Source organism: Oxyura jamaicensis, chromosome 1 (assembly GCF_011077185.1).
Source record: "Oxyura jamaicensis isolate SHBP4307 breed ruddy duck chromosome 1, BPBGC_Ojam_1.0, whole genome shotgun sequence".
NCBI classification, from domain to species: domain Eukaryota; kingdom Metazoa; phylum Chordata; class Aves; order Anseriformes; family Anatidae; genus Oxyura; species Oxyura jamaicensis.
In genome coordinates, this window is record NC_048893.1 from 37,142,109 (window position 1) to 37,168,365 (window position 26,257).

Below are 26,257 nucleotides of genomic sequence, written 5' to 3' on the forward strand. Positions count from 1 at the left end.
CCCACTAACTCAGAAGAGGCAACATGCTGACTACAGTTCTCCTGGGCTGACCACATGCCACAGTGACCTCACGGACAGGAACTGCAGCGATGCTGATGTGAGTTGAAGCAGTCCCTACCTAGAAAAGCCCAAGAGAGGGCAAAGAAGAAGGAAGCCCAACACTCACTGGAATATAAGGTCCACAAACAGTTCACTCTGGCTCCAGATGTGACTGAATACCTATTTGAATAGTACAGCACTGATCACAGGTCATACAAACTTGTTCTGACTTTGTCTGGAAAACAGAATTTTTAGATGTCTAAATCCAAACCTCAGGTATGGATCTATATGGATCCATTTATGTTGCCTTCAAAAAACCATGCTAGATTATGAGAAGAGACAACATGATACCAGCTATTACACCAATCAAAGTAAGAACCTCAAACAGCACTCTTGAGATTTGGAGTAAGCCACAGCAATTTACTTTACTTTGTTTTTCATATCCTCTTTCTTAGGCAAGAGTAAAAATTATTAAGTTTTATGTCAGGTTTGGCAATAAACTCCACAGACCAAGTAGAAAATGAGGGTGGTTTATCCAGAAAGATGCAGCTTTAAGCTGCAAGGCCAGCCATTGTAGTAGTAACAAGAGAATACAGAGATGTTAAGTAGAAAGTACAAACAAGTTAACAGTACGAAGAACGATGATAAAGGTATCTACTACTGATATTTCAGCAGTCCTGACAACTTACCCTATCAGGGCTTCATTCTATCATGTACCACAGAAACTGCTTAAAAACCTTTCTGTCCCCCGAAACATAAAATCAAAGCAGTGCAAAATAAGAAGGGGGACCAGACAGACAAGGTTCTGATCAATGAGAACGCAACAGGGAGGTGGCTATGCCTTAGGCAGAGCTTGTATCAATCATGCTCAGTTCCTGTATAAGCAGAAAAGCTTCAGCCTAGGTTCTGTGATGAGAACACCAAGTAACAGTAGTAAAATAACCGTGTCAGCTGATATAACAGCTTCCACTGCAAGAGCAACCACTACTGTAATTATGGTTTGACAGAAGAAAGAGAAACGATGCAAATAACTAGCATCTGCATTACTTATACAAAACACTGTGGGGAGACAGGAAGGCATGAGAGTCGCTCCTTGATAAGTTCTTCTGTAGATACACCACCGTTCCCACACTACCTCTCACACTCTTTAATCCACTTTCACAATACATACTGATATCGGAAACATTTCCCTAACTGTATTTGGCAACGTTCAGCTAAGTCTTGGGATACGCCATCCTTACACTAGTGTGTTACATACTAGTAAATCTAGGTTAATTGGTACCATGCAACGTATTAACGGATCTTTGGTTTTCTGTTATCGTAGAGCTATGTCACTGTATTTTCCAAACTGCTTCTAACATCTTTTCTGAGGCTTTAAGTCAACCTGTGCTTATTACTGCACAAAGTTTCTTATTTTGCAGGAGGAGAAAGCCAGAAATCAATACTGATTTGTCACTTCAAACTTTTGTGTCACAGTCATGGCAATCTGTGACTGTGCTAACAGAAACCTTTCTTTGGCGTTTGTGATCTGTACTTGCATTTACTGCAAAGCTCAGCAACGCCAGCGTCAAACGCAGTAGTACAGCTGCCCCCCATGTGCATGCACACTCTTGAGGTATTTCTAAAAGGCCAAGAATACAGAAGTTTAAAGACATTAAATACCGATGTTGCTCAGGATTGAGCTTGCAAGCTTCAAGAAGAAAGCAAAATGTTAGTGCCTCCATACCGACTGTAGAGAAATCTTCCAGCAAAAACAGTACCACAGCAACTAAGAGACTTCAGGAGAAACTCCCTTTTGCTAAGCAAGTGCCAGCAGCACCCTTGCCTTGTGTTACTCCTGATTTGCCATCACCACTCCAAGCCAAGCTAGAAGATCTAAAACTATTTTGGAACTTGTCTTCTGCAAGAGGACTGACAACAGCACATGACTTAACTCACATTCTAAGAGAAGTTGAGTTACCAGCACATCAGTTATACAACCAGAAACGTTTAATCAGTATGCCTGATATGATAGTATTGCAGCAGTAGCCTTACAGACAAACAAATATGGGAGATTAATCCAGTCAGACTGTTGTGTAAAGTACCTTTCAGATTACAGAAAGTAATAAAAGTGCCAGGGATATAAACTTTGTGAATTATCAACCAAAAAAGGCAGCTGTGTCTGCTCAGAAAACAGACATTCTAGTTTATACAGACATGTATAGTTTATACTCTGAATAACCTACATACCTGAAACTGGGGTCAGATAGATGCATGAACAACTGTAGGACAGATTTCTCTGTGAGAGTTTATCCTTGCCGTCAGTATACCATGCTCTCATGGTCTACTGCAACAGAAAAGATTATTTAAGACTTGGACTGGATTTTCATTAGTAATGAACAACAAAATTGGTATCCCAAGAGGAGCTAGAGCACTTAAAATAAAAGCAAGACTTCAAGGTATTTTGAAGTATTAAGAAATACAGTAAAAAATAACAAAAAATCAGGTCAGTCACATAAGTTAACCATGCATATCTGACAATATTCAGCATGGTACATAAGTCAGCAAAACAAACCCTAAAGAGCTCAAGATAACGTTAGATTACAGGTCTACCATGGCCAACCCAAACCCCCAAATCCAGAGCATTTCTTATCTGGGGAGAGTGTAAAGGTCTTGCTATTTTCTTCCAGCTATCATGCTTAATGGAGAACTTTGAAAAGAGATCATACATCACAAGAACCACTGTACTTAATAGGTTATTGCCAGGAGTGAAAGCCATCGATAAGGAATCAAAAACTGTTTGAGGATAACAGTAAGAGAGATTGATGGGAACTACCTGCACTACATGTGCAGCACTTAGATTTTATTTCATGATGTTAGGACTATCCCTTGTTCTGCATTTCCACTTGTCAGCCTTCTGAGGGCTAGTACAGGCTGTTCCATCTCAGAAATTTTGCAATATTTTCGAGATACAAAAGACCACAATGTTTCAACAAGAGATGCACCACCCCTGAGGCAGTTACTATGCTCAGCCCACTGCTCAATGCTTCTGCTTGCCTCCCCTGTATCCCTTCTTACGGGCTTAGGGCCACCCCTCTCTCAAATAAATAAAAATAACTCTCCACTACTCAATAAGCACCTCTTTCCAGAGACTATACCAGCCAATCCAATTTGGAGTCAGTACCTGATGGGCAGGACTGGAGGAATGACCCTTGGAAAGCCAGGTGCTGTTTATTTGTAACCAAAGCATTTGAGAATTGAAGGGTTCAGAACAGTTCATAGTTCATGTGCTGGCTTATCTACCTAAAGGTTTACAAGTCTTTGGTTGATTGCCACATCCACGGCTGCCTAAGCACTTTCATGGGACTTGTATGTTATGACAATAACAACCCTTTATTTCCTACGTACGTGTGACTTTGTGCAGTACCACTTCCAGTTCTCATAATCAAGCTGAGCACACTCTTTATACGTCAAAACATTAAAAATCACCAATGCAGAGCACGGTTTCTACAATAGCACCTTGTCTTTGAACACAAGAAATAGAAGTACATAAAAAAAAAAATCCAAAGAAAAACAACCCAGAAGGGAATACCATTTTTAAATTCATATACACTAATCTTATTCAGTGTTGGTCACTGAGAGGAAGACGCCACAGACATAGCATTCCCTGTTATTTACACTACCTGCTTTCATATTCACTCCCAGAAACCAAACAGACTATTTTTCCTTCTTCACTGTCCTGGTTTCAGCTAGGTCTTGCTTGTATTAGCACAGGATTTTTAAACCTGATTCTAAATGTGCCTTGTTTTATTTTTTTGAGAGAGGTGTGAAACTTATACACCCAGCAGTTTTCAGAACAGCAATTGTGTATTTAAGAGAAACATTACCCACTCACAGTAACACCGCTTGATCATCCCAAGCAAAGTGACTGCCTATAATTCAACCCAGGCACAAGGAAGGGGATGGCTTGTTTTTAAGTGCAATTTATCCAGATTTACTGGTTTTATTTAGCCTACCCTTTTGCCACCAAAGGCAGAGGAGCCCAAAACTGTTCCTGCCACTCAAAGGCAGAAGGAGTAGAAAGGTAGGAGGAGACTACAGGCTGTTGCACTTGATGGCTCAGAAGTCACTGGTGTACTTTGAGGGTTGCAGCACACTGAGGTACCTTGTCAAGAGGCACACCCCATTAGCATCCTTGGCATACCCCATGCATTACATTTGCCACAAGAATGGGAAGCTTCCAATAATACATATCTCAACACTGGCAAGCAGGGTCCTACAAATCCACACAGTAAGCGGCTTTTTCTTCTTCATTAAACTGCCTGGAGGGGAAAAAATGCAAGATCAATTAACTTATTTTAAATAACTCAACCCGTATCATCATCTTCGTTCCTGAGTTAGTTAATAAGTTAGCCTAGTTTCACCAGCCACTTCTAGATTCTCTCTCAAAATGGGTAACGAAGTGTCTCTTTAGAAATATTAATGACTGTCTTTTCAGAAAGGCAGTCTGTTTTAATAAACATTACAAGAACATGAAATCCAGGCAGTGTTTCTTGAAGAGACAAAGGTAGTCACATGTGGTGGTGGCCTCTGTTTCCTCTTGGATTCTGGTAGTCACATGTTGTATCCGATTTCTCTTGGATTTTGAGATCAGCCTCACGCAGCTGTGCAAAGCAAGCTTTGTATTTTAACTTGCTTTAGGTCCACCACACCTAGGAAATGTGCTTTGTCAGAAACCTCATTTGCACATTGCCAGCAGCACATACTGAGGAAGTATCGTTCTGTGCTTAGCCTATTCCTGGATATTTTCCTAGCTATTTTTTCTAGCTGTTCTTGAAGAAAAGAATACTGGACCAGACTGGACTTCTGAACCAACACAGTAGGTCTGCATTTCTTATTGAAAGGAGAATTTGCTTTATTTTAGCCTTAAGACAAACGTTACTTTTTCAGATCTGCACAAGCTCTCCCTGCTTAAGTGTCCCAGGTAGCTGCTGACCCTTGGATGTGGAACATTTGCTAGGGACAAACAGGAAATACAGCTCAGCTGTCCTAAATCCACTGTGACCTCAGCAAGTTAACACAGCAGCTACAGCCATTCAATTAAATAACTTCAGCTACCACAGGCTGACCTTCCCCATAACAACAAAAAATGAGTAAGCAAGGCTTCGATACCAAACTGCAGCATGATCTGCTTAGAAGCATCATCTAACCTCTGCCACATCTCAACCACTGCAGAGACTGTAAGAGTTACTGAGTCAGAAGTGGAGCCATTTACTGGCAGGGCTGCCTTGGCTGGGAGGGGAAGGAGAGCTTCACCCAGCCCTATGCGTTTCCCCCCACCTGCCATCTCCAACAACTACCTAATTCATAAAAAATATTCAAAAGCTGAAACAGCAATCGTGCACATTCAGCTTTCATTCCCAAGAGAAAAGCCAGCCTTACAAAAAAAAATCTAGATCTCTTCTGTGCATGACCAAGCGGAGAACTGTCTAAGGAACAAACGCTTCAGGGTTAGAAGTCACATCTTCCCTCTGTACATCTAGTAAGTAGGTTCATGTTTGTACTCACTGAACTAGCTGGACACAATCTGCCACACCACAGTTACATAAAGCTTTAATTAGGGAACCCTGAGAATCAGCAACCCAGGGGTGTACAGCCAGAAGGCTTGGGCAGAAAGGCCACCCGGGAAGCACGCAAGGTGTGCTGCTCTCCTTCTGTGAAAAGCTGCTGGAAATACTTTACTAAAAAGCTGCATCCCCCAGAGTGGGGAAGGAGGGATGTGTAACTGTGCTCTCCTTGCAAATAAGAGGAAAATGCAGACAGGCTGATCATCTAGGGGTAAAACAGACAAAGTTTTTTTATTATTATTATTTTTAAGGAATTCTGACTAGAACTTGTTTAAAAGTTATTAACATTGTACTGCAAGTTGCAATCAACTCCCATCGCTGACCACTAACATCAACATTCACCTGATTTTCCCTGTTCCTAGAGAAACACAGACCTTGCAGTATGGCTCAGAGACCAGCAAACGCAATCTGTGCCAGGATAATGGAGAGACCTGATCTGGTGGTAGACCATCTCTTCAGTTATGGGTATGTTTTCTATTTTTCTCTTTATTGGAGCATCTCATTCTCTTGTGATATCCCATAGCAATCTGAGGAAGTGAATGTTTAGGATCAGCTTAACCTGACACGGAGTTACATATAAAAAGTAACCCGAAGTAGACATTCAATTTGTTCCTTGCAACCAGCAAGGAGCAAATTCAAGTTAAGTTGTCAGTACAGTTACAAATGAAACCAGGATTGTGATCCTGGGTGTAAACACCACCCTTCTTATTTGCATGGCTAGAAATTTATATACAGTGCTCCCTCCAAAAAGCGGAAGCCTCCAAAAAGCAAGGGGAGAAAACAAAGAACTTGTCTACTGTGCACCTGAAGTCTCCTAGCATATCGAGCTCTGGTTTTTTGTTTGTTTGTTTTTGGAGGGTTGTATTTTTGTTTCTTTCTACATCCTCTGCATCTTTACTTTCCCAACATCAGTTAAAGGACATAGAGGTAGATATGAACTAAAGTGTCCCCACCAGCCACACTTGCTGATTTTAAGTTACACCAGGTCCCTGGCACTGGGAAGTTTACCAGTACTATTTATGATATCCAGTTGCCACTTCTGTCTACTTCTAAGCAAACATGGAAATCTGTAGTCTCACCGAGGGAAAACAGGACAGCTGTATGTTTAAGAACTTCACAGCCCTAAAGACATTAGGAAAAGCTTGACATATGTTCTGCTTCTAGGCAGCTAGAAAGCAATTGGTAGAGAAGAGGCAGGAGAGCTGCAACTTTTCCCACAGCACTGGTTTTAGATAAACTGCTCACAGGAACAGCGAGTGGACTATTTCTAAATAGATCACATTTTCATTTCAAAGTTACAACAAAGATCCCAGTACAAGATAAGTTTTTATACAAGAAGTGTTTGGACTATGTTGCTAGGAAAGGCTTCCTTCAAGCATTTGTTTGAAAATCTTCCCTCCCCTCCCAGGACATATCTCTGATCTGGCAAATTTCACAGAAAAAAGCTTCCCACAAGATTTTCTGCAAGAATTGTGTCCAAGTTTCATTTGTGTGCACATATGCATGCAAAAAAACTGCACATACATATACACACTTTCACTATTTTTTTTTTTAGGTGTTTGCTATGTAGAAGGCAAAAGTGATTGACCAACTCACAGCAAACATATGGAAGATTTACGCAAATTATTTTACCTTTACTGCAAGGGAACAGGAACATGCTTACAGTCAGCTACTGCACCTCGAAGATCAACTTCTTCAATGGCTTATCTGTCTTTCAAGGCAAACACCTGGCAACAACCAAGCCATGTACCCTTTATAAATTGTGTAGGAAGCGTAGGCATTCTGCCAGGGCATTACTGACAGGAAAGCAGTGTGAAGTCATGTTATCTGCCAAAAATTGTAATGCTTGGCTATTGGAAGACAAACTGCATGCAAAGCTACCTGTGGCACACTACAGCAGTCAGACTACTGGCACAAGAAGGTAGAAGTGCTGCGGCTTTTCTCTTCCAGAGAGACATGCACAGTATTCACAGTTAAACTAATTCTGGTAACTGAAATGCTAGAAGATGCAGTCAGAGGAAATCTGTTGAAAAAGATATTTTTCAATATCTAAAGACTTTTTAGCTTCAGCTAGTAGAAAAAGACTTTAAAGCCAATGCAGCAAATGAAAGCTTTATTTAAACACTTGATTTAGAGTAAAGCTCAATTGGAAGCAATTGGAATCGGATTTTTTGAAATGCAAACTAATACTTTATTGCTTTTAAAGTCATGATTTATTTTTAACGTCACGGTTTAACTTGAACAGACAAGCCCTGAAAGACCCAGTCCTTCTCCTCTGTTCTTTTTCCCTTCCCATCACAGGGACTCACATAATACCCTGCAAACAGAGTTTACAAGGCTGATAACATCAAGCCCATCCATGAACCCAAACACTTTCGATAATAAAACGAACATGTAAATCTATCTAGAATCTTGTTAACATACATTTTTATGCCACAAGTACTGACAAAAACCAGCACAAAGATGGTTAGGAAGAAAGAGACCAAAGACAGAAAGTGGCATGTAAAGGGGCAGAGCAGAAAATAAGCAGGCAAAAATGGGTAAAAGTAACTATCACAATAACTTCTGGAGTGCCCTTTTTTTTTTTTTAAAGGGAACGTCGGACTGGAGCCAAATGACTTTAGTGTGCTTCACATGGGGCCCTCAGAGTGGGAAACATCCCATTCATTCCTGTTTCTAAAAATGAACACTGAAAATCTCAATGCTTATATTATCTACACACGACATGCCTGCATGGTGAGCCTGCGATTCACGGGACTAGGGAAATTTGTGGGGTGGGAGACAAGAAAGGGGGAAGGGAACAGGAGACGTTATCAAGGACCGGAGACAGGAGGAAAGCCATCTGCAGCAGTCACTCAAACGGAACAAACAGAGGGTAATACTCTTATACACAAACATCTCTCTCACTATGTATACACAGAAAAAATATAACATAACAGTATTCTCTTTAAAGGCATCACATTCCCATGGATTTTCCTCTATGCAGTTTCTCTTTGTCTTGAAAATTAACAGTTGCCTTTATCACCTTCATGGGTTTTCCCTTTTTAGAAGCATTGGTACTCACATTGGGTTTGTGCGAGCATTTATTAATGAGTAGCACTGAGCAGCTTACCTCAGAGCATACTGGGTATGCTCTGGTACAGCCTTCTCACTCTATAGCAGTGCAGTGCCAGGACCCCAGAAACTAACCAGGTAAGAGCAATTCCAGTAAAGCACAGACATTTTATAGATACATATTTCAGTTTTGTTTCTTCCAACAGTAAAACTTGTTTTCCAGTACTTAAAAGCATCCAGAATCTAAATTGTTTCTGATGTAAGTGCAATAAAGCTTGCACTGCATTGTACTACTGACGGTAGAAACCCACGCTCCTTTCGTGTTATATCACAAGAATACCTGAAAAGAAATTCCTATTTTTCCCCATTTGTCAGCTAAATACACAGACTGCCAATAGTTAGCCTAGACAAATACAGTAGCTCATCTTTTACTATTAAGATCCTTTTACAGGAGTGCAGTGACCCTGAAGGCCACGCTCCCCTGTTGAGAAGCCTCCCCTAAATACCGACAGATGTTGATCACACTGTAACAGCAGTTAGCAGATTCACTTCAATTCCTGGCATACCTCGGGCACAACTTCCACTGATGTCTGCACAGAATGGTGTCTGGGACAGGTGCCTAGGTTATCTGCTGGCTACATCACCAGGTAGGAACTTCCCACCCCGCTACGCGGTCCTCAGTCTCCAGTGCGCCCTTGGGCTGAGTCTCTGCTGCTTATCGCACGGAGCCCTGAGCACCCGGCGTTCCCTTCTGCTGCCTGAGAAGGGAAACCCACAAATGTGGGCAGGCAAGGGGACATAACGAGCTCCAACAGGCATACACACACAAAGCAACACAACCAAAACCAGCCTGCATGTTTCAGCCTCTGCTTGTAGAGCAGGGATAGCAGAATGCTAATAAATGAGCTATGAGAATGCTAATAAATGAGGTGGTCTAGTGAAAGCTGGAGGTGTGTTTGAGATCAATGGCTGGAACGCTTCAATTTAAAAGCGACAAACAGAGTCACTGAATAGTAAACAGCAGAATAGGACGGTTAAGCCACATAGTTCTCACCTTAAAAAAAAAAAAAAAAGGAGAAAAAAAAACCTACCAACTTTTCAACAGCCCTGTTGTAAGTAGCTATTTCCAAAATTTTTTAGTGAAACCATAATAAAATTTGGTCAGTTTGGTTTGTTTTGCTTTTCATCTCTCCAATGATAGAAGGTTAGTCTCTAAGTCAGCTCTTCACTGCGCAGAGACAGAGGTGCTTTATACTTTAAGCACATACGACTTTCTTTGCTTGGTGAGGAGGAACTAGCTTCAGGAAGATGTTTACAACTATTCCAGTGGGACTGGAATTCTAAAAATGCAGACTGGCCTCCAGAAAAGACAGATCTAAAACAAGCTGCAGTTGCCTTGCTATCACTGCATCTGAATCCAAAGCATATCTGAAAAGTTCTGAAAGCGGGCATCTACTGCAAAAGCCACTCAGCTGTTTCAACATTGCTTGGTTTTTGCTCTTAATGAGGTCATCAGTTCCACCTTTTAGAATCCTTAGGGCTGCTTTGCCACTCCTCCCCTCTGCTCACCCTTTTCAAAAAAAAAGAAAAGAAAAAATTGTCTTCAACAATGAAGCACCACAGACAACACACACATTGAAATATCTTCTTTTTAAACAATACACATTGTAAGATCTGTTTGCTATAGCCAGTCTGTTTTTCATGAGGCCGGTATTAGGCAGGCCAGGTGAATTATGACTACAGTAGGTCCCATCCTCTAGGCTGACGCAGCTCTGCGGCCTTCCCTATTATCATACAGCACACATACTGTGCTGAGGTTGAACGCTGTGCAGATTAGAGAAGGCAGCTCCTGCCAAAGACCTTTTACTAGCTTATTTAACAACGTATCAGAGACAAAGACGCGGGATATTACCCTGAGCCATCACACATTTCCATTGTTTGGCCTGAAGTAACCCTGTGAGGAAAGCAACGTTTCTCCTGGGAGACACATGCCTTTCATAGCTGTATGGACGGGTCTCTGCGAAGGGAGGAACCAGTATTTTCTGGAACTTAATTGCATAATAAGTGGATTCTTCACACAGCGCTTACGAGAATTGTCAGCTGCTATTGACTAGCCTGTGAATAGCCAGCTCTGTCAATACCAGGTTTCAGGAGCTTTTTTTCCTGCCAACTTGTAAAGAAAAAGCCATCATTAGTCATACATGGAAGCAGCCCAGAACGCAGCGCCTGATGTTCAGCCTGCATGAGCCAGGTATCCTTGCCAGGTGTTGAGGATTTATTACCTTTGATACCACTGCTTAAGTTTTTTCCACTGTGTTTATGCACCGTGTCAGAAGTAACAGGAGCACTAATGTTCCTTTTGCAGGAATATTAGGAAATCAGACTGCCTGCCTGCTTTTAAGACCTACCAAATTAGCAGTTAACTGTTAACAAAAAGGCAACACTCAGTTTAGTCAGCCAATGGGTTACATCTTTAAGATTCCTCTCTACCTGTATTTCATTATTTATCTCATCTCCCAAGGTATTATAAGGAAATACCATAACTTCCAAATGTACACACCTGAAGAATGAACAGGTCATTGCTAGTCTAGAAATCTTCCCAGAAATCTGACAGAGAAGCTGTGAGTTTCCACGTGGTGATGTAAATCACAAAACAGATTGGGCATCTTTTACTTTGGTTTTCAGCGAAGCTCTTGGTACTGGCTTTGTTTTGTACCTCACTGTTTATGTATACCAAACAAACCTGCTTTCTAAATCTCACCTCACATTTATCCACAGCAAATCATACTTGACTGCTTAGCTTTCCGCAAAGAAATGAAAGCTCAGTGGGAGGGATGCGAGTACTACCTTTCTTTAACCTTGACCTTAGCACGGCTTTCAGCACTATCCCTCAATCTATCTTTGCAGTCAAGTTAGGAACATATGGATTAGATCAGTAGACTACAGCAATGTCAGAAACTGGCTGTTAGACTGAGCAATTAACCGGTGGTCGGCTGGTGGGTCAACTGACAGCAAGTTATCAGCACTGTTCCTCAGGGGTCAGTACCGAGGCTGCCATTCAGAGGGGCCTTGACAAGCTGAAGGAATTTCACAACAGAAGACTCATGAAGTTTGACAAGGGAAAATGCAAAGTCCTCCTCCTGGAACAGAAGTGCCTCCCTTTGGGACTATCAACCCAAGAAAGTAACCCCATGCTTGCACAGGCTGCAAACGGACTAGGTATGTTGCAGATCTGCAAGCCAGGAGTTGAAGGGGTGTCCATGGGGACAGTAAGATGAACACGAGCCAGCAGTGTGCTCTTGCAGCAGAAAAGGAATGTCTATGCTGGGCTGCATCATAAACATTCATAAACATATGCAACATAAACCAGCAGCTGGAGGGAAGTGATTATTCTCCCCAGTCAGCACTAGTAAAGTTATAACTGGAGTACCATGCCCAGCTACGGGCTCCCCAGTGCAAAAGGGATAACACCACCCTGGTGGAAGTCCAGCAGAAAGCCACTGGGATGATTACAAGGCTGAAGCACACCAGACCTGAGAAGAGGCCGAAGAAGGTCAGTTTTTTAACCTGGAGAATCATTACAACCTTTTGCTACCTAAAGGAAGATTGTAGAGAAGATGGACCCAGGCCCTTCTTAGAGGTGCACAGCAAAAAGACATAGCAAAGCAAATTGTAATCAGATGCAAGAAAATATATTCTCACGGCAAAGGTAGTTAAGCGCTGGATCAGGTACCAGAGATCCTACAGAATCTCCATGCTTGCAGACAGTCAAAACTTGAGAGGAAAATGCCCTGAGCATCATAATTTAGTTCTAAAGTTATCCCTGCTTCAAACAGGGCCTCAAGTTAGACAGCCTCCAGACCTCAATTATTCTATAATCTGCCTGGAGCATGTGAGACTTCCATCATGAAGAACGTTTAGATATTCCTCATAAAAAACTACAAGCAATCACCTCCAGAAGTGGTGATACAGAGGTCCCTATTGCCCTTCCACATAGAGGCTTCAAGGGTAGACCCTATAGCCTTGCAGAGCTCCAGGTCTACACAAACCATAAATAAATAAAATCAAGCTTTCAGTTCACTTTCTTCATAATCCAAACCTAGGTGACAGTATATAATGCTAGGTTGTTAAATAAAATTAGAATAAGACCTAGACTAAAGACAAAATAAAATGAAAGCAATAGCCATTCACGGTAACAGCAGAGTCACGTCTAGCAGCCTTACAGACGCCACTCCAATTCAGAAGATTGTGTATTTATCATCTACAATCTCCATATCAGAAGCATCAAGGGTTGAAAAAACAACTTACTACATGACATTCTCAGCTTTATAATATTTAAATTATTTTCTGTTTCTTTGTAGTGGGTTTATGTGACAAGGTTTTGGTAGCAGGGGGCCATAGGGGTGGCTTCTGTGAGAAGGATCTAGAAGCTGCCCCATGTTTGGTAAGGGCCCCACTGCTGACCAGAACTGAGCCAATAAGTGATGTTGTTTGCGCCTCTGTGAGAGCATATTTAAGACAGGGAAAAAAAACGCTGCACCACACAGCAGCTGGGAGAGTGAGAGGAGTGAGGAACAGCCTTGCAGGCACCAAGGTCAGTGAAGAAGGAGGGGGAGAGGTGCTCCAGGCGCCGGAGCAGAAGTCCCCTGCGGCCTGTGGTGAGGACCATGGTGAAGCAGGATGTCCCCCTGCAGCCCATGGAGTACCACGGTGGAGCAGGGTTCCACGCTGCAGCCCGTGGAGGAGACCACGGTGGAGCAGGTGGCCCTGCACCGACGGAGACTGCGGCCTGTGGAAGACCCCTGCCGGAGCAGATTCCGGGCCGGACCTGCAGCCCGTGGAGAGGAGACCACGCAGGAGCAGGTGACCTGGCAGGAGCTGCTGCCCGTGGGGGACCCAGGTTGGAGCAGTTTGCTCCCGAGGGATGGACCCCGTGGTACGGACCCATATCTGGAGCAGTTCTTGAAGAGCTGCTGCCTGTGGGAAGCCCACGCTGGATCAGTTCAGCAAGGACTGCATCCCGTGGGTGGAACCCCACAGCACAGGGGACGAGAGTGACCAAGAAGGAGCGGCAGAGAAGAATTTCTATAGACTGACCATAGCCCCCATTCCCCTGTTCCCCTGCGCCGCTCGGGGGGAGGAGGTGGAAGAGGGGGGATGGGGGGGGAAGGTGCTTTTGGTTTCTTTCCTTTGTTTCTCACTTCTCTAGCTCGTTCGTAATAGGCAATAAATCTTACTATCTCCCTATGCTGAGTCTGTTTTGCCCATCACAATAATTACTGCGCAATCTCCTCGTCCTTATCTCAACCCTTGAGCCCCTTCCATCGTATTTTCTCCCTGTTCCTCTTTGAGGAGGGGGAGTGAGAGAGCGGTTGTGGTGGAGCTCGGTCACCCACCCGAGCGAAACCATCACATTCTTATCCATAATTTTGCCATCACGGTTTAGCTAATTGGTTAGACAATTTAGTGGGACATACTAGTAAATCCATACAAGTGTATGCATGCATATGCACATTCATGTTTTCATCAGCTTAATATGGAAAAGAGAACTAGAACTTCAGCATGTCAACCAAAATTGAAATTTCATTTTTTACCAAAATTCTATTGCCACCATTGTCACGAGACTTTATTTTAGCATGAGCAAAGAAAGTAAAACCCCAGCTCAGTTCCATCCTCTAACATATTTCACAGAACTCTACAGAATTTACACCAGACAAGTCAAAATCTAGCCCTACGGTTAAAAAAAGTTAGCTAAGTCCCCTCAAGGAAGGAATACGGAGATGTGGAAAATTAGTAGTTTGTACTTGAGGGAACTGTACATAAAGGGACTAGCCTTCTCTTGTGTGGGTGAATAAGGTATTTCAATAGGATTCTGCCTTTGATGAAAGCAAGAAGAACACGACTTAACTAACTTTAAGATTCCTTCTCTAGTTTGAGTCTTTCCATAATAACGAGACTTTCTTAGAAATAGGTGTGGACGTGCAAAGACAAGGTTACACATCCACAGCATCAAGACAATGGTTTGAAACCTCACTGAAACTGACCAGACCCTTTCCAAAGAAAAGTTATGGCCCAGACAAGTCGGGGTGCATATTTAGAGAAGAAATTGAAGACACACAATAACACAAGGAAGGATGTGTGAAAAGATAAAAGCTACTAGTGCTCTTTGTGTTTATTTATGTGTAAGTGCATAGAGTTAAAACAAACAAAAATAACAAACAGAGTAAAACCCAAGTTTAATCTGGCCTTACTGTAGTGATATGAAGTAGGATTAGAGGAACAAAAGATGTTTCTGAAGAGTGATCTAATTTTATGCATCATATAAAAGCATTTTTTGAAGTCTACTTAGCTTTTTTCCACTTAAAACTAAACAAATGAACATTAAGGTATAATAAATAAATGCTAACAAACACTAACCTTTCCAATCTCTTCAAGGGAGAGAAAAAGCTTTTTTTTTTTTTCTCCACAAAATTATTGTAAGGAAGTACCGATTACAGATAAGTCAAAATACCTATACGAGGCTAGAAAGGCGATTATGGATCGCACTATTTTCCTACAGGGTTTGAGACTGAAACCCCAGTTCTTTAAAACTGATCACTTAAAACCGGATTCCAGTATGGAATTTGAAATCCTTTTTCTAGTCAGTCCAGCGTTAGCCGAATAGATAAAGCCAGAAGAGGCGATCATTTAGACGTTGTTAGAGGCAAGTTAAGAGACCACACACAAGTTAGAGATCTCGAGCGGGCACCTCGCAGAGGGGCAGCCACATCCCAAGCTCAGCAACATCTCTGTTTCTGAAATTGCCACTCTGTAGGGGTTTCGGTCTCGAATGAGAAGTAGGTGTCGGGAGAGCTCCTACCCTAGCTGCAGCACCGTAGGTGTCATCGGGGTTTGTTACTCACGTCCAAGCAAGAGGAAGAAGAAACTCAGAAGAGGCTGAAGCAGAGGCACCCGGCACTAAGCAGCCCCGCCGCCACCCAAGGCCACGGCACGAAGTTACGGGGACCCTCCTGGGGGCTTCGGAGAGCAGTTTTAGGGGCAGCGGTCCGGCACGACCCCAAAAAAGCCTATCCTGCCCGCACCTACCTTCCACCGAGCGCCCGATGCTGTGCAGGTGGGTGAGGGACGGGTGGGCGGCGTGAACCTCCCTCAGGTACGCCTCCAGCTCCTCGGTGTGGTGGTACCCGAAATCCAGCGCCGCCGCCAGGGCCACCAGGCAGAGGACGCCCGCCACCTCCTAGAAAGAAGCAGAGGAACCAGAGACCCCCGACCCCTCTCTCAGAGAAGCCCTGAGGGGCAGCCCTCAGCCCGCCAGCCCCCGGCGGGCAGCAGGTGCCTTCCCCGCCCCGCTCCTACCCCGCCTGCCGCCCGCATGGTGCCGCCGCTCTCCACAACTGGAGCCCCGGCGCCGGGCGGGGGCCGCCATCCCCCGCCGCCCGGCCTCGCCCTGCCCCTGACTGACGCCGGCTTCCTCCACTCAGCTCCCCCCGGCCCGCCCAGGGGCACGGAGGGAGGAGGCGAAGCGGGGGGACCCCTCCCCGCCATCTCCCTCCCCTCCGCCCGCCCCGCCACCTGAGCGCCGGGCGGCTCTTGGCAGCGCGGCCCTCACCGGGCCCTTCGGTGTGGGACCGCCACCTTCCTCCTCCTCCTCCTCCTCCTCCTCCTCCTCCTCCTCCTCCTCCTCGTGTCTGAGTGCAGGTCGAGGGGGGAGAAGGAGCCTGAACATGAGGTGGGGGAGCCCTGAGGAAACGGAGCCCGTGTGGTGCAGGGGGGTGAGGGCTGCCGTGCCCAGGGGGCTCCTGAGAGGATCTGGTGTCCAAATCTAGCAATATCCCCGTTTAGCATTTTTTTTTTAGATGAGTTTTTAGTAGGATTCACTTGTTGAAAGGGCTGGATTATATCTACAGAATTAAATGCTTTTCTTGGTTTTGCGCTAACCACATTGCCTTGGGGATATCCTATTCTTGGGATTCACCACAAAGACTTTTTCATCACCTTTTGTTGTCTTCTTTAGGATTGAAAAAGGCTCAGAGGAGAGGGAAAAAAAAAAAAAAAAAAAAAAAAAAAAAAAAAGTGAAGCTGGGCTCCAGCAGCAAGAGACAGGAGAGCATCAACATTTCTTTGAAAATAGGATGTTGGAATACAAATGTCTGTAAATTCTGGAGAATTCTTCTGAGGAAGTAAAATGGCAATTTTCATCACAATCTGCAGCAGGATTTCCTCTGCCTTCTACTGAACTTTCTCATCCTGGTCAGTGTTAGAAAAAGTATATTTTAGCACAATCTGTAGTATCCCAATGTACTTCTGTTGAATACTGTTCCTTCTAGCATGGCATTAGGGGGGAGGCAACAGCCCCAGAGCCCTTCTCCCATGTTTCAACTCCACCATATTCTAACTCCCATAACTTGACGAGACCTTCTCACCTGTTGTCAAAGAAATTTCTTGCAAGACCTAAATATGGGTGTCATTTACATTCTTCACTTAAAGAAAACAGTTGGCCACAGTTACTAGCATTTGCTACATGCAATGGGAGAGAAGCTGTGGGGCTGCAGGGTGAATGTCTCCAGGGAAGCAGGAGGGAGAAGTCAAGTACGTGAGCTTCACATTTCAGTTTGTGAGACTTGAACATATATATATATATATTTATAGGCTCCTTGAAAGACAATCTGGTGACACCATTTGAGTAAGCAGGGAAGAAAATATGTTCAGCTGGTAATCCAATATATACATGCTTGGAAACGGTCCCATCGTAATCACATGGAAGCAGAGAACTATGACTCTAAGAAGAGTAGGGTGTTGGCAGCATTGTGAAATGACAGGGGGCTGTAAAAATTAATCTCAGTGAAATGAGGAAAAACACCTTTGATACTAGGTAGTCACAGCATTATCGCCTCTTGAAATTACACCACCCTTTACTGTAGCTAACAGAGTCAAGGTTACATGAGATCATTACAGTTTTTAGGAATCTCAAAACCACTTTGAAACGATAGATTGTTTCTAAGATTGCTTGCAAGTTAAGACAAGTCATTTTTTTATTATTATTATTTTTTTTGGCATTATATGAGTTACATGTTACTGAATCCATTTTTCTTTGCTTATTTGACGTTTTCAGCCTGCATTATACCTGAAAATACAAAGCTTGAGGATACCTGTTGCTCTTGAGACACTTTTCAGAAGGTCAGTTTAATCCAACCTGGGCAAATAATATTCCGGCATACACAGCTGTTGTTAAAAGTCAGAACTAAAGACCAAATCCTGTACAAAACTGTGATAAATCTCCCATTGGCATCGGGGTTCAAAATCAGGGACTGTATGTGTTGGGACTGAAATTGATTGCAATATCACTCCCAGCTCTCCAGTGCACAATGACCCCTCTAACGAAGGGAGACAAACAAAGCCGTGTTGCTGTAAACAGCATCAGCTGCTCTCCTCGCAGGGGCATTCAGAATCGTCCATTCAAATCTATTCGACAAGTGGCTATTTAAGCTAGCACCGGAGCACGGGTTTTGTAGGAAGAAAACACATTTCTGATGTGAAATTCTCAGCTGTGGATCTCAGCACAGTTCCAGAGGTAGGAGTAGGTCGAAGTAGTGTAACGATGCGAGTCGCTGTGTTGCCACCTAGTGACAGGCTGAGAAAATCCTGTCACTAGCAACAGGTGTGAAGAATTCTTCACGCAAGACTTAGGTAGCACTGTAAGAACGGGACTTTACAGACATACAGTTGAGATGGCTCTCAACAGTAAAAAGATTTTCTGGAAGGTTTTGTGACTTTGAAGAGCCAAGTCACACAGCTGATCTTGGGTTTTGAAATCTTGCTCTGTGTTTCGTCATCGGTCTGCAGGATTTCTGCACTTTCCAAAGATTAGTAAGAAAAAAAATAGTGTCCCACATTATAATATTCAAAATATTTTTGTTGAGAAATAAAAAGAGGTCACTAGCAAGGATTACATTTTCTAAGGATTGCCACTGCTTTTAAACCTTTCTCATTTGAAATAATGCTGAAGACTTACAGACTGGAGCTTCAGGTTCTTTGCAGCTATGTAACACACCAAGGACCTGACAATCAGATTTGTGGTGTGGGAAAAAGACATGAGATAGTCTTTCTTAAGTGAGTTGGATCAGATAAGTAAGTTCAGTACAAGTGACAACACAGAAACATAAACTTGATACAACTTCACAGTCCTGAATTAGCGGAAGCCCAGATACCAATCACTGGAATAAACTGCAGTGAAGCCTTTCTGGTGTGTAACACCCACAGTGCTGAATTAACAGGCTGCTTCTTAGCATGGTGAAAGTTGGATTCCCTGCATGAAAGCGCACAAAAGCACAATGAGTTGTTCAAGCAGTCACCAGTTTATTTGTTGTGTCTGCCATTCAAGCAGTTCTCAGCTGAGGCTTGCATATTTGGTTCATAAATCTCCTTCCCTCTGTCCCAGCACAAGGATTACCCCCAGAGAAGAAAGGGATACCCTGCTGTGTCTGGTAATCTGCAATTAGAAAATGATCCCAAGGGGGACTATTAGCAGCTGGTATGGTTTAGAGCTGTCCAGACAAGCACTGAATTAGCTGGAGAATCTGGAACCACAACTAGCTGCTTGACAAGCCTCTCACTCATCCTATCTTGCAAACAGCAAAATCTGCATACAGCAAAGATTTTGAGCTGCTGTCTGACAATACATCAGCATGTGCTATGGTGGAACAGGTCAGTTCTGCTCCACGGTGCGTGACAGCATGTGTTTATTTAGATACGGAAAGCATGGGAATGTGACCCTGTTCAAGACAAATGTCTTGGGTGTTGTGTGCTGGGTATTGTAATACAATTGTAAAATGCTTTGTCTTTCTCCTCTTAAATTGGCTTATACTTGCCCTTTCAGTAATACACACAAAATTAGATCTAATTTGAAAATAGATTATTTCTGGAACAGCAGAATTTAATTTTGCAAGTGGAGCATAATGGGTCCCTGGGTGAGTAGGAGCACAAGACTAACAACAGGGAGAGCCAGGAGGGTTCGGTGGGAAGTCCAGTGGGTTGGGGAATGATGGATTTCAGGGAAATAAGTGGGCAAAAGGAAGGACCCTCTATGTCCATAGAGGTTTTGAGGAGGTGGGAAGACTGCAGGCTGGGGAGATGGGGCAGAAGGTAGAAATGTTATGGATGCTGTTGTTGGGAAAAACCAATCGGGAGGATTCAGTGGTGCATTTCATGGGGAAAGGGACTGAGAGTAGTCTTTCTGGTCATCAACATCCCGCATCCCGTCCCGCTAACCTGACTACAGGATAACCAAATGTGAGGGATTTAAGATGTTGACATAGCGCTCTGTCAGGTCTCCTAACTGGCATATGAAATGCATTTCAGTTAAAACCATGGAAATTACAGATTCTTCGTAGTTAATTTCTTGTTGATATTAAGCAACATTTTTGAGAAATTTGAAATTTGTTCCATCAGCTGGACTAATTTCAGCTTTCAACATTTGGAAAAGTTGTCAATTTTTGGAATAGCTTTTTACCATTTTTGCTAATTAGCTTCAGATCAAAATATCTTCCTAATTGCTGTTGTCACGAACAATGCAGCACTGTTACTCACAATGATAGCTAGTCTGTATCTTTAAACAAAATTCCTCCAGGCCTCTTAATCAACACATCTGTTTCAAGTAAACAATGGTACCATTTCCTGAACAAGAAATTAAGACGTTTTTGGAAAACTTAGTTGTGTAATAAAAAGATCTTCTATTTCTCTGCATTGGTTTCTGCAAAATGGGTGTCTACACAGACAAACAAATAAACAACGTGCACTGCAATCTCCTATCAGTGACAAGTACACATTGCGGTGTTTTGAACTAAATTTTTATTTTGGGGGGGAAAAATGAAAAGGTATCTTTCTAGATAGAAAAAACTGCCAATCAGAAGTTTAAGAATGAATGTTTAGTGATGCAGTAAACAAACATGGAACTTGCTCAACCTCCTTGAAAGCAGCTGGCAAGTCTTTTCTTGTATTAATCTGTACTTGTTGTGTACTGGTTAGATTGTTGTTTATTAAACCATATGGTTCTGTGAAGCTCCTTTTCTCAGAGATAAGGGTATTGTTTCACGTCCAGCTTAAACCAACCTAAAACTGAGCTGTCCCTGAGAGAGTTGTCCCTGAGAGTGTCATCCCTGCACCCAGCCCTGCTGCCTCCCATTTTCCAGTGCAGGCACTCAAGCAGCCATGTGGATAGTTGGATGAGGGAACTGGTTCATCTGGAAGGAATCCCAGCAAACGCAAACACACAAAGTCCAAAAAGATCTCTTCATTTTCACCTGGCCATGTGAGCCTTGGCCTTGGCTGAGGGAGCAGAAGGGCTAGATGGCCAGAGAAGGATGAGAACGTGCTTCTTGGGAAAGACCCACCACGGCTCAGCCAGCACCGATCATGCATCCGCAGTTTAGATGGAATATTTCAAGTGAACTGCTAGCAAGATGTAGGTAGGTATGTGATACCACAGGTCAGCAGAGAGCTTCTTTCGGAACAGTGAGCTGTGCTCAGAAGAGAGAGGCTCTTGTCTCTGGACTCTCACGTCAGTTCTGGTAATGGCTCAGTCCTTAGAGATAGGCTGGACGTGAAATCCCCACTTCTTCCCCACTAACAATACGGGCATAATAATACTGATTTTAACAGCCTTAGATTAGAGTTTGCCAAGCCGATTAAATAAAAATTAAAGAAAGACACTGCTACGGTAAATATAGAAACTCTTGCTGGTCCTACACTATTGCTCATTCTGTATAGTGGTAGCTATTGAATAGTTCCTTCAGACAAAATCTTCCAAGGCAACCTCTCATGACAGAAAGCTTACTAAGATTTTCTTAATACTATTTGTGGCTGCAAACTCAATAGTCTGCACAGATGAGCACTAGAAACAATAACTTTTCTTCACAAATGTTTGCAAATCCAGGGAGAAAATCCACTCCCAAGGTGGCTATGGAGGTTGGCTAAAGAGCAGCCTTTAACAAGACACAATCTGCAAAATAGAATTTTTCAGTCCTCTGGCTTTGAGGATAGTTTATTAGAGATCATGTATAACCTCATCAGAAAATCAAAAATGAAAGTGAAAATAAAAATTGTTGCTAACACCAGAGAACTTTATTTCTTTTTTCCTAGTTCTTGTTTTATGAAATGACAACTTAGGAAGCTTTGATATGCTGCAAGAAAGGCCAGACAAGTTTTAATTTTCCCTTTGTTCATTGTATCTTTATATAATTAAGCTTCTTCTAATATTACTTACGGAGGATTTAAAGTGATTTCTCACTTCAGAATGCTTTGTAATTAAATGAAGTTATGTAAGAATAATCATTTTGCTATCCTTCCCTAAGGGTAACCATTCAGCAGTGTTTCACGTACAATCAAATCTGGGCTTAGGGAAGATGTGCAGGACAAGGGACAATCTTGCATTCTTGGTGTGTCCTTGGAATGTGTGTTTCTAAAAAATATACATTATAGCAGCCTTAAGCATGGTTTTCAGGCATCAAGCTGGTATCTGAGCAAGACCCAGAATAAAGCAAGTTTCTGTCCCAGCTTCAGAAGGAAGCAAATCTTGTGGGTCAAGCATTTTAATTTTTATTTTATTAAAATATGACTGTGTAAATATAATACAAAACTCTGCATTGGGAATGAGGTTTTAAAGGGTTTAAGAAAGAGCATCTTCATCTCATTTGTATTAGTAATACCTTTTGGCAGTCTCCCACACAGGAAGCCTGAAAATACACATGAAAAAAAGAAAGAAAGAAAAAAACCAACAGCATTAATTCCTCAGAGAGCCTGTAGTAAGGAGATCGCTAAATTAAGTTAATTTAAAAGATGCCCTCATACCAAGACATCTGTTTAAATTTCCACAACACATAGCAAGGCTGAATGTTGCATACATTGCAAAGCTTGATGTACTGCATACCAAAAGCACTTCTGTAGTCCATTGTTTTTTGTGTAGTTTTAATTATTTTTCATTCTGTGCAGTTTTAATGGATGATTATGAATCCTCAATCCGCCCTTTTCATTACATACTCAGTAGCTTTTTTTGAGGCTTTACCATGAGTGCTCCAATGCAAGTCTAGTTCCATGAAGAACTCTGTGATACAAGATTGGACTATTCAAAGAATGATTTGTCCCTTACAATGATCTTCTTGTGGGCTATTACTCTAAATTGCACTATATACCGTTAAAGTTGCTTCTAGATTGCCACGAATATGAATAATCTGACCTGATCATTCAAATATTGCCACTTCTGTACCCACTTTCTTTGAACATGTTTTATTTCATTTTGTCCGAATATTCGTAGAACTATTGTGCTGCAATGTTTGGTTTCATTTCAAAGTGGCTACCACAGTTCCATGTAAGCCTAATGTGGCTGCTGACTTACAGACTCATGGTAGAGGTCTTAGCTTCACGGTGGCAGACAGATGTTTTATAGGAGTGGAACAATTCTTATGGGAACTAGGGGAAGTTCTTGTATTTACTTGATCTTGTTTAATTAATGGACCAAACTTAAAGGAGAGTCTAAGTTGGCAGAACTTGCACCTTCTTCTGATTTGATGGTGTGAGCTACATTAACATAAACTTAGACTTCTGACTTACTTTCCTTAGGTGTATATTTCATGAGATTGGACTTCTAAATTTGGTCCTTCTGGTCTATATGTATTCAGAAAAGTGTGCTCTGAAACCTGCTACTGAAGTTTCAGTAGGGTGGTTCCATACTAGGCTAATTTCTTTGTCTTAAAACAAATTATGATTTCTTTTCCCTGCCTGTGAGAAAAGAAGACAAAATATATTGAATTAATTATTCCTTGTGTAAATTTATATCTAGGACATTATTACTTGTAAAATGTCCTAAATTGATTTATTCCTCTCCAGCCAGTGTTGTCTTAATTAATCTCTGCATTTCTGGTACTTTTGTTTAGAACTAGAATTACAATAAAATGAAATGAAATAAAAATAAAATATAATCTTTATCTATCTGTTGTCCAGCCATATCCAGCTGCAAACAGAGAATGTGAACTAGTAAATCACACGGCCATATATTCCAACAACTTTACATCTATGCAGAAGTTCCCTTGACTTCAATCACTGTTCAGCCTATTATTAAGATTGTATGTGTACTACTTTGTAGGAGAGCAGATAGGCTTGGGAGCTTTCCTGGATGGGAATTTTCCTGTTGCAGAAATGTTTATTCACTAACTACTCTGGAGTTTACATGGTTTTACATAAAGTCAAAGTTGATCAATGGACATATGCAAATGTAATTTCTATTATGTTTTCTTTTAATGGTTTGGGATCAGAATTTTGGTCATCATTAATTCCTTCTGTCCTATTCTGAAACAAAATTGTAGCAAGTTGCTAGGCCAATAGTGATTTCATGAACTTCCCCTGTCGTTTAGGGCATTTTATCTGGTTAAAATATGATGATATTGTGGCTTACTCTTGTTTAAAGATGTACGCATCTCTTGCTCCCTTTCTTTCTTTCTCTGGTCAGAAATGACCACGAGGAGTGTCCACGGGAAAGTGTTATGAAAGTGGATATATCTCCATGCAGTCTTTTTATTTTTATTTTTTATTTTTTTCCTTTAAAGAGAATGAATCTGTGGCTAAAATACTGTGACCAACTTGGAATGTAACTAATTCTAATGGAAGTGTTATAATTATATTCTCCACCCTGTTTTGCAAATTTCATCAATAATTCTTCTTTTAATATAGTTAGAAGTAAAAGGGAGTAGTTTTGAATACAGTAGTTTAGTTTCTCCCTTTGAATTATCTTCTATCTATGAGTCCATAAAGGCTTATGTAGTATCTCATACTCTATATGGGACTGAAGTCTCTGAGGACAATGCGTAGTGTGTTGATCTCAGTTTAAATCGTGATCCTCTTCCTGATATCTTGATGTACACATAGAATTGAAAAAACATTAGTAGAGTGGAAAAACAAAACAAAACAACAACAACAAAACCCAGCATTTAAAAATTAAGGAATGGCAGAATGCTGCTCTAACAGTTACTTTCATACTTTGTATCTGTATTATGACATATATTATATGAACTCAGTTTTGTTTTCTGTACCCAGAACCCCTACTTTGGTCAGAGTAAACAATGAGTAGTGCCACCTAATGAGTCTCTATTTAATATTTTGTTTCATATTCATTTTTCAGAGGGTTGCCTGCTTTCATGTCAGAGATCAGTCAACGCATCTTGGGGGTGTTCCCTTTAAAAGGGGAGACTAGTGATGGAATCAAGCATTTCATTAATACAATACAATCTTTTTCGTTTAGGAAGAGTGACAGTCATGAAGTTGCATCTTGCTGAACTCAGTAGGAGTCAAACAAGAAACATTTTCTTCACTTACATTTTCGAGCAACTTTAGCATTAATTCTGCTGTCCCTCCAACTGAAGATCTTCTATACAGAGACCTCTTCTATTGACCAACTTTGTACATATTTGCAACTGACTTATTTTAAAAATAAGTGCAATTCTCCTATTTTGTATTCAGGGTGAACTTTGAAAACAATTTCATTTGCACGACACTGGTATATTTCAGTAAACCACTATTTTAAGCACAAAAAAAAATATTCCAAACCCTGTTAGGGAGGACCAAATTGTTAATTATCTCCATTGCTGTTGTTCTTGTTTGGTCATGTTCATAAAAAATGAGTATGAATAATTCATAAGCATTAATATATACTCATAATCCTGTCTGAAGACTGATGTTATCCTTATTTTACAGATAAGGCACTGGAGCACAGAAAAAAATAGGACCAAAAATTTTCATCTCTCTTAGGAGCCAATTTGAAACACCAGCAAAATGATTTTTGAGGGTTGTTAGCTTTATATTGCTTTCTTTATGCTCAAAAGTCAACTATCAGTGACTTCAGCTGTGGCTTCAAATACCAGACACTTCCACCTATTTGACCACCCCATAGCTGTCTATGTGCCTTAAACATAAGGGACACGCCATGTCTGGTAAGTCTAGTTTTACAAAGTTGCATGACATAGTGGAGGCAGAGACCTAATCCTGTTCAACTGGCTGGTATTGGCAACCTTAAACTCATAACTCCATGTTTCCTGCCTGCAGTCTGTGATCTCATGTAATCCCTTCCAGTTTCAGCAGCAAATGAGGTTAGGGTACTAGGCTCAGCTATGGCCCTTATTTACAGACTAAATTCAAGTGTCATTTAACAAAGTCTGTTACTACACATGAAGGGGTCAGGAAAATGATGCAGGGACTTTCTATTTTGCAATGATACTCTTAGCAAAGAGATCTTCTTTATGTAGTCACCCCCTTTCCCCCCCACCCCCCAAATATCAAAAAGCAGTATAAAGAACAGGCATTTATGTCATCCCCTGTATGGTTCAAGCACAAGGTCATATTTGCTTACTGCCAATTCAGTTAATGAAAGTCCATTATCCCCAGCATCAACAGGTTCATCTGGGACAGGGCCAATGCCTTTCAAAGAGGTTTAATGCCAGCAGAGATTTGGGAACCTCAGGGATCTGCTCTCAAGTTGGGCACAGTATCCTCTTCTTACCCAGCTTGACTTCTCA

The 26,257-nt window shown here is 41.9% G+C and overlaps 1 protein-coding gene and 1 long non-coding RNA gene across 2 annotated transcripts in view; one reads left to right on the forward strand and one right to left on the reverse strand.

Moving 5' to 3' along the window:
* CPM (carboxypeptidase M) overlaps positions 1 to 16,201 on the reverse strand; it is a 34,254-nt gene extending 18,053 nt beyond the window's left edge. Inside the window, exons 1-2 of the mRNA XM_035333855.1 lie at positions 16,056 to 16,201; positions 15,786 to 15,936 (exon numbers count right to left, since the gene is read on the reverse strand). Coding sequence (XP_035189746.1) covers positions 15,786 to 15,936; positions 16,056 to 16,073 — 169 coding nt within the window. The 5' untranslated portion in view covers positions 16,074 to 16,201. The remainder of the gene's footprint in view (positions 1 to 15,785; positions 15,937 to 16,055) is intronic.
* Positions 16,202 to 17,832: 1,631 nt separating this feature from the next.
* On the forward strand, positions 17,833 to 25,989 carry LOC118171098. The gene is made up of 3 exons (XR_004753036.1): positions 17,833 to 17,876; positions 19,138 to 19,403; positions 25,440 to 25,989. It is a non-coding gene; the product is annotated as an uncharacterized LOC118171098 (long non-coding RNA).
* Positions 25,990 to 26,257: the final 268 nt, after the last annotated feature.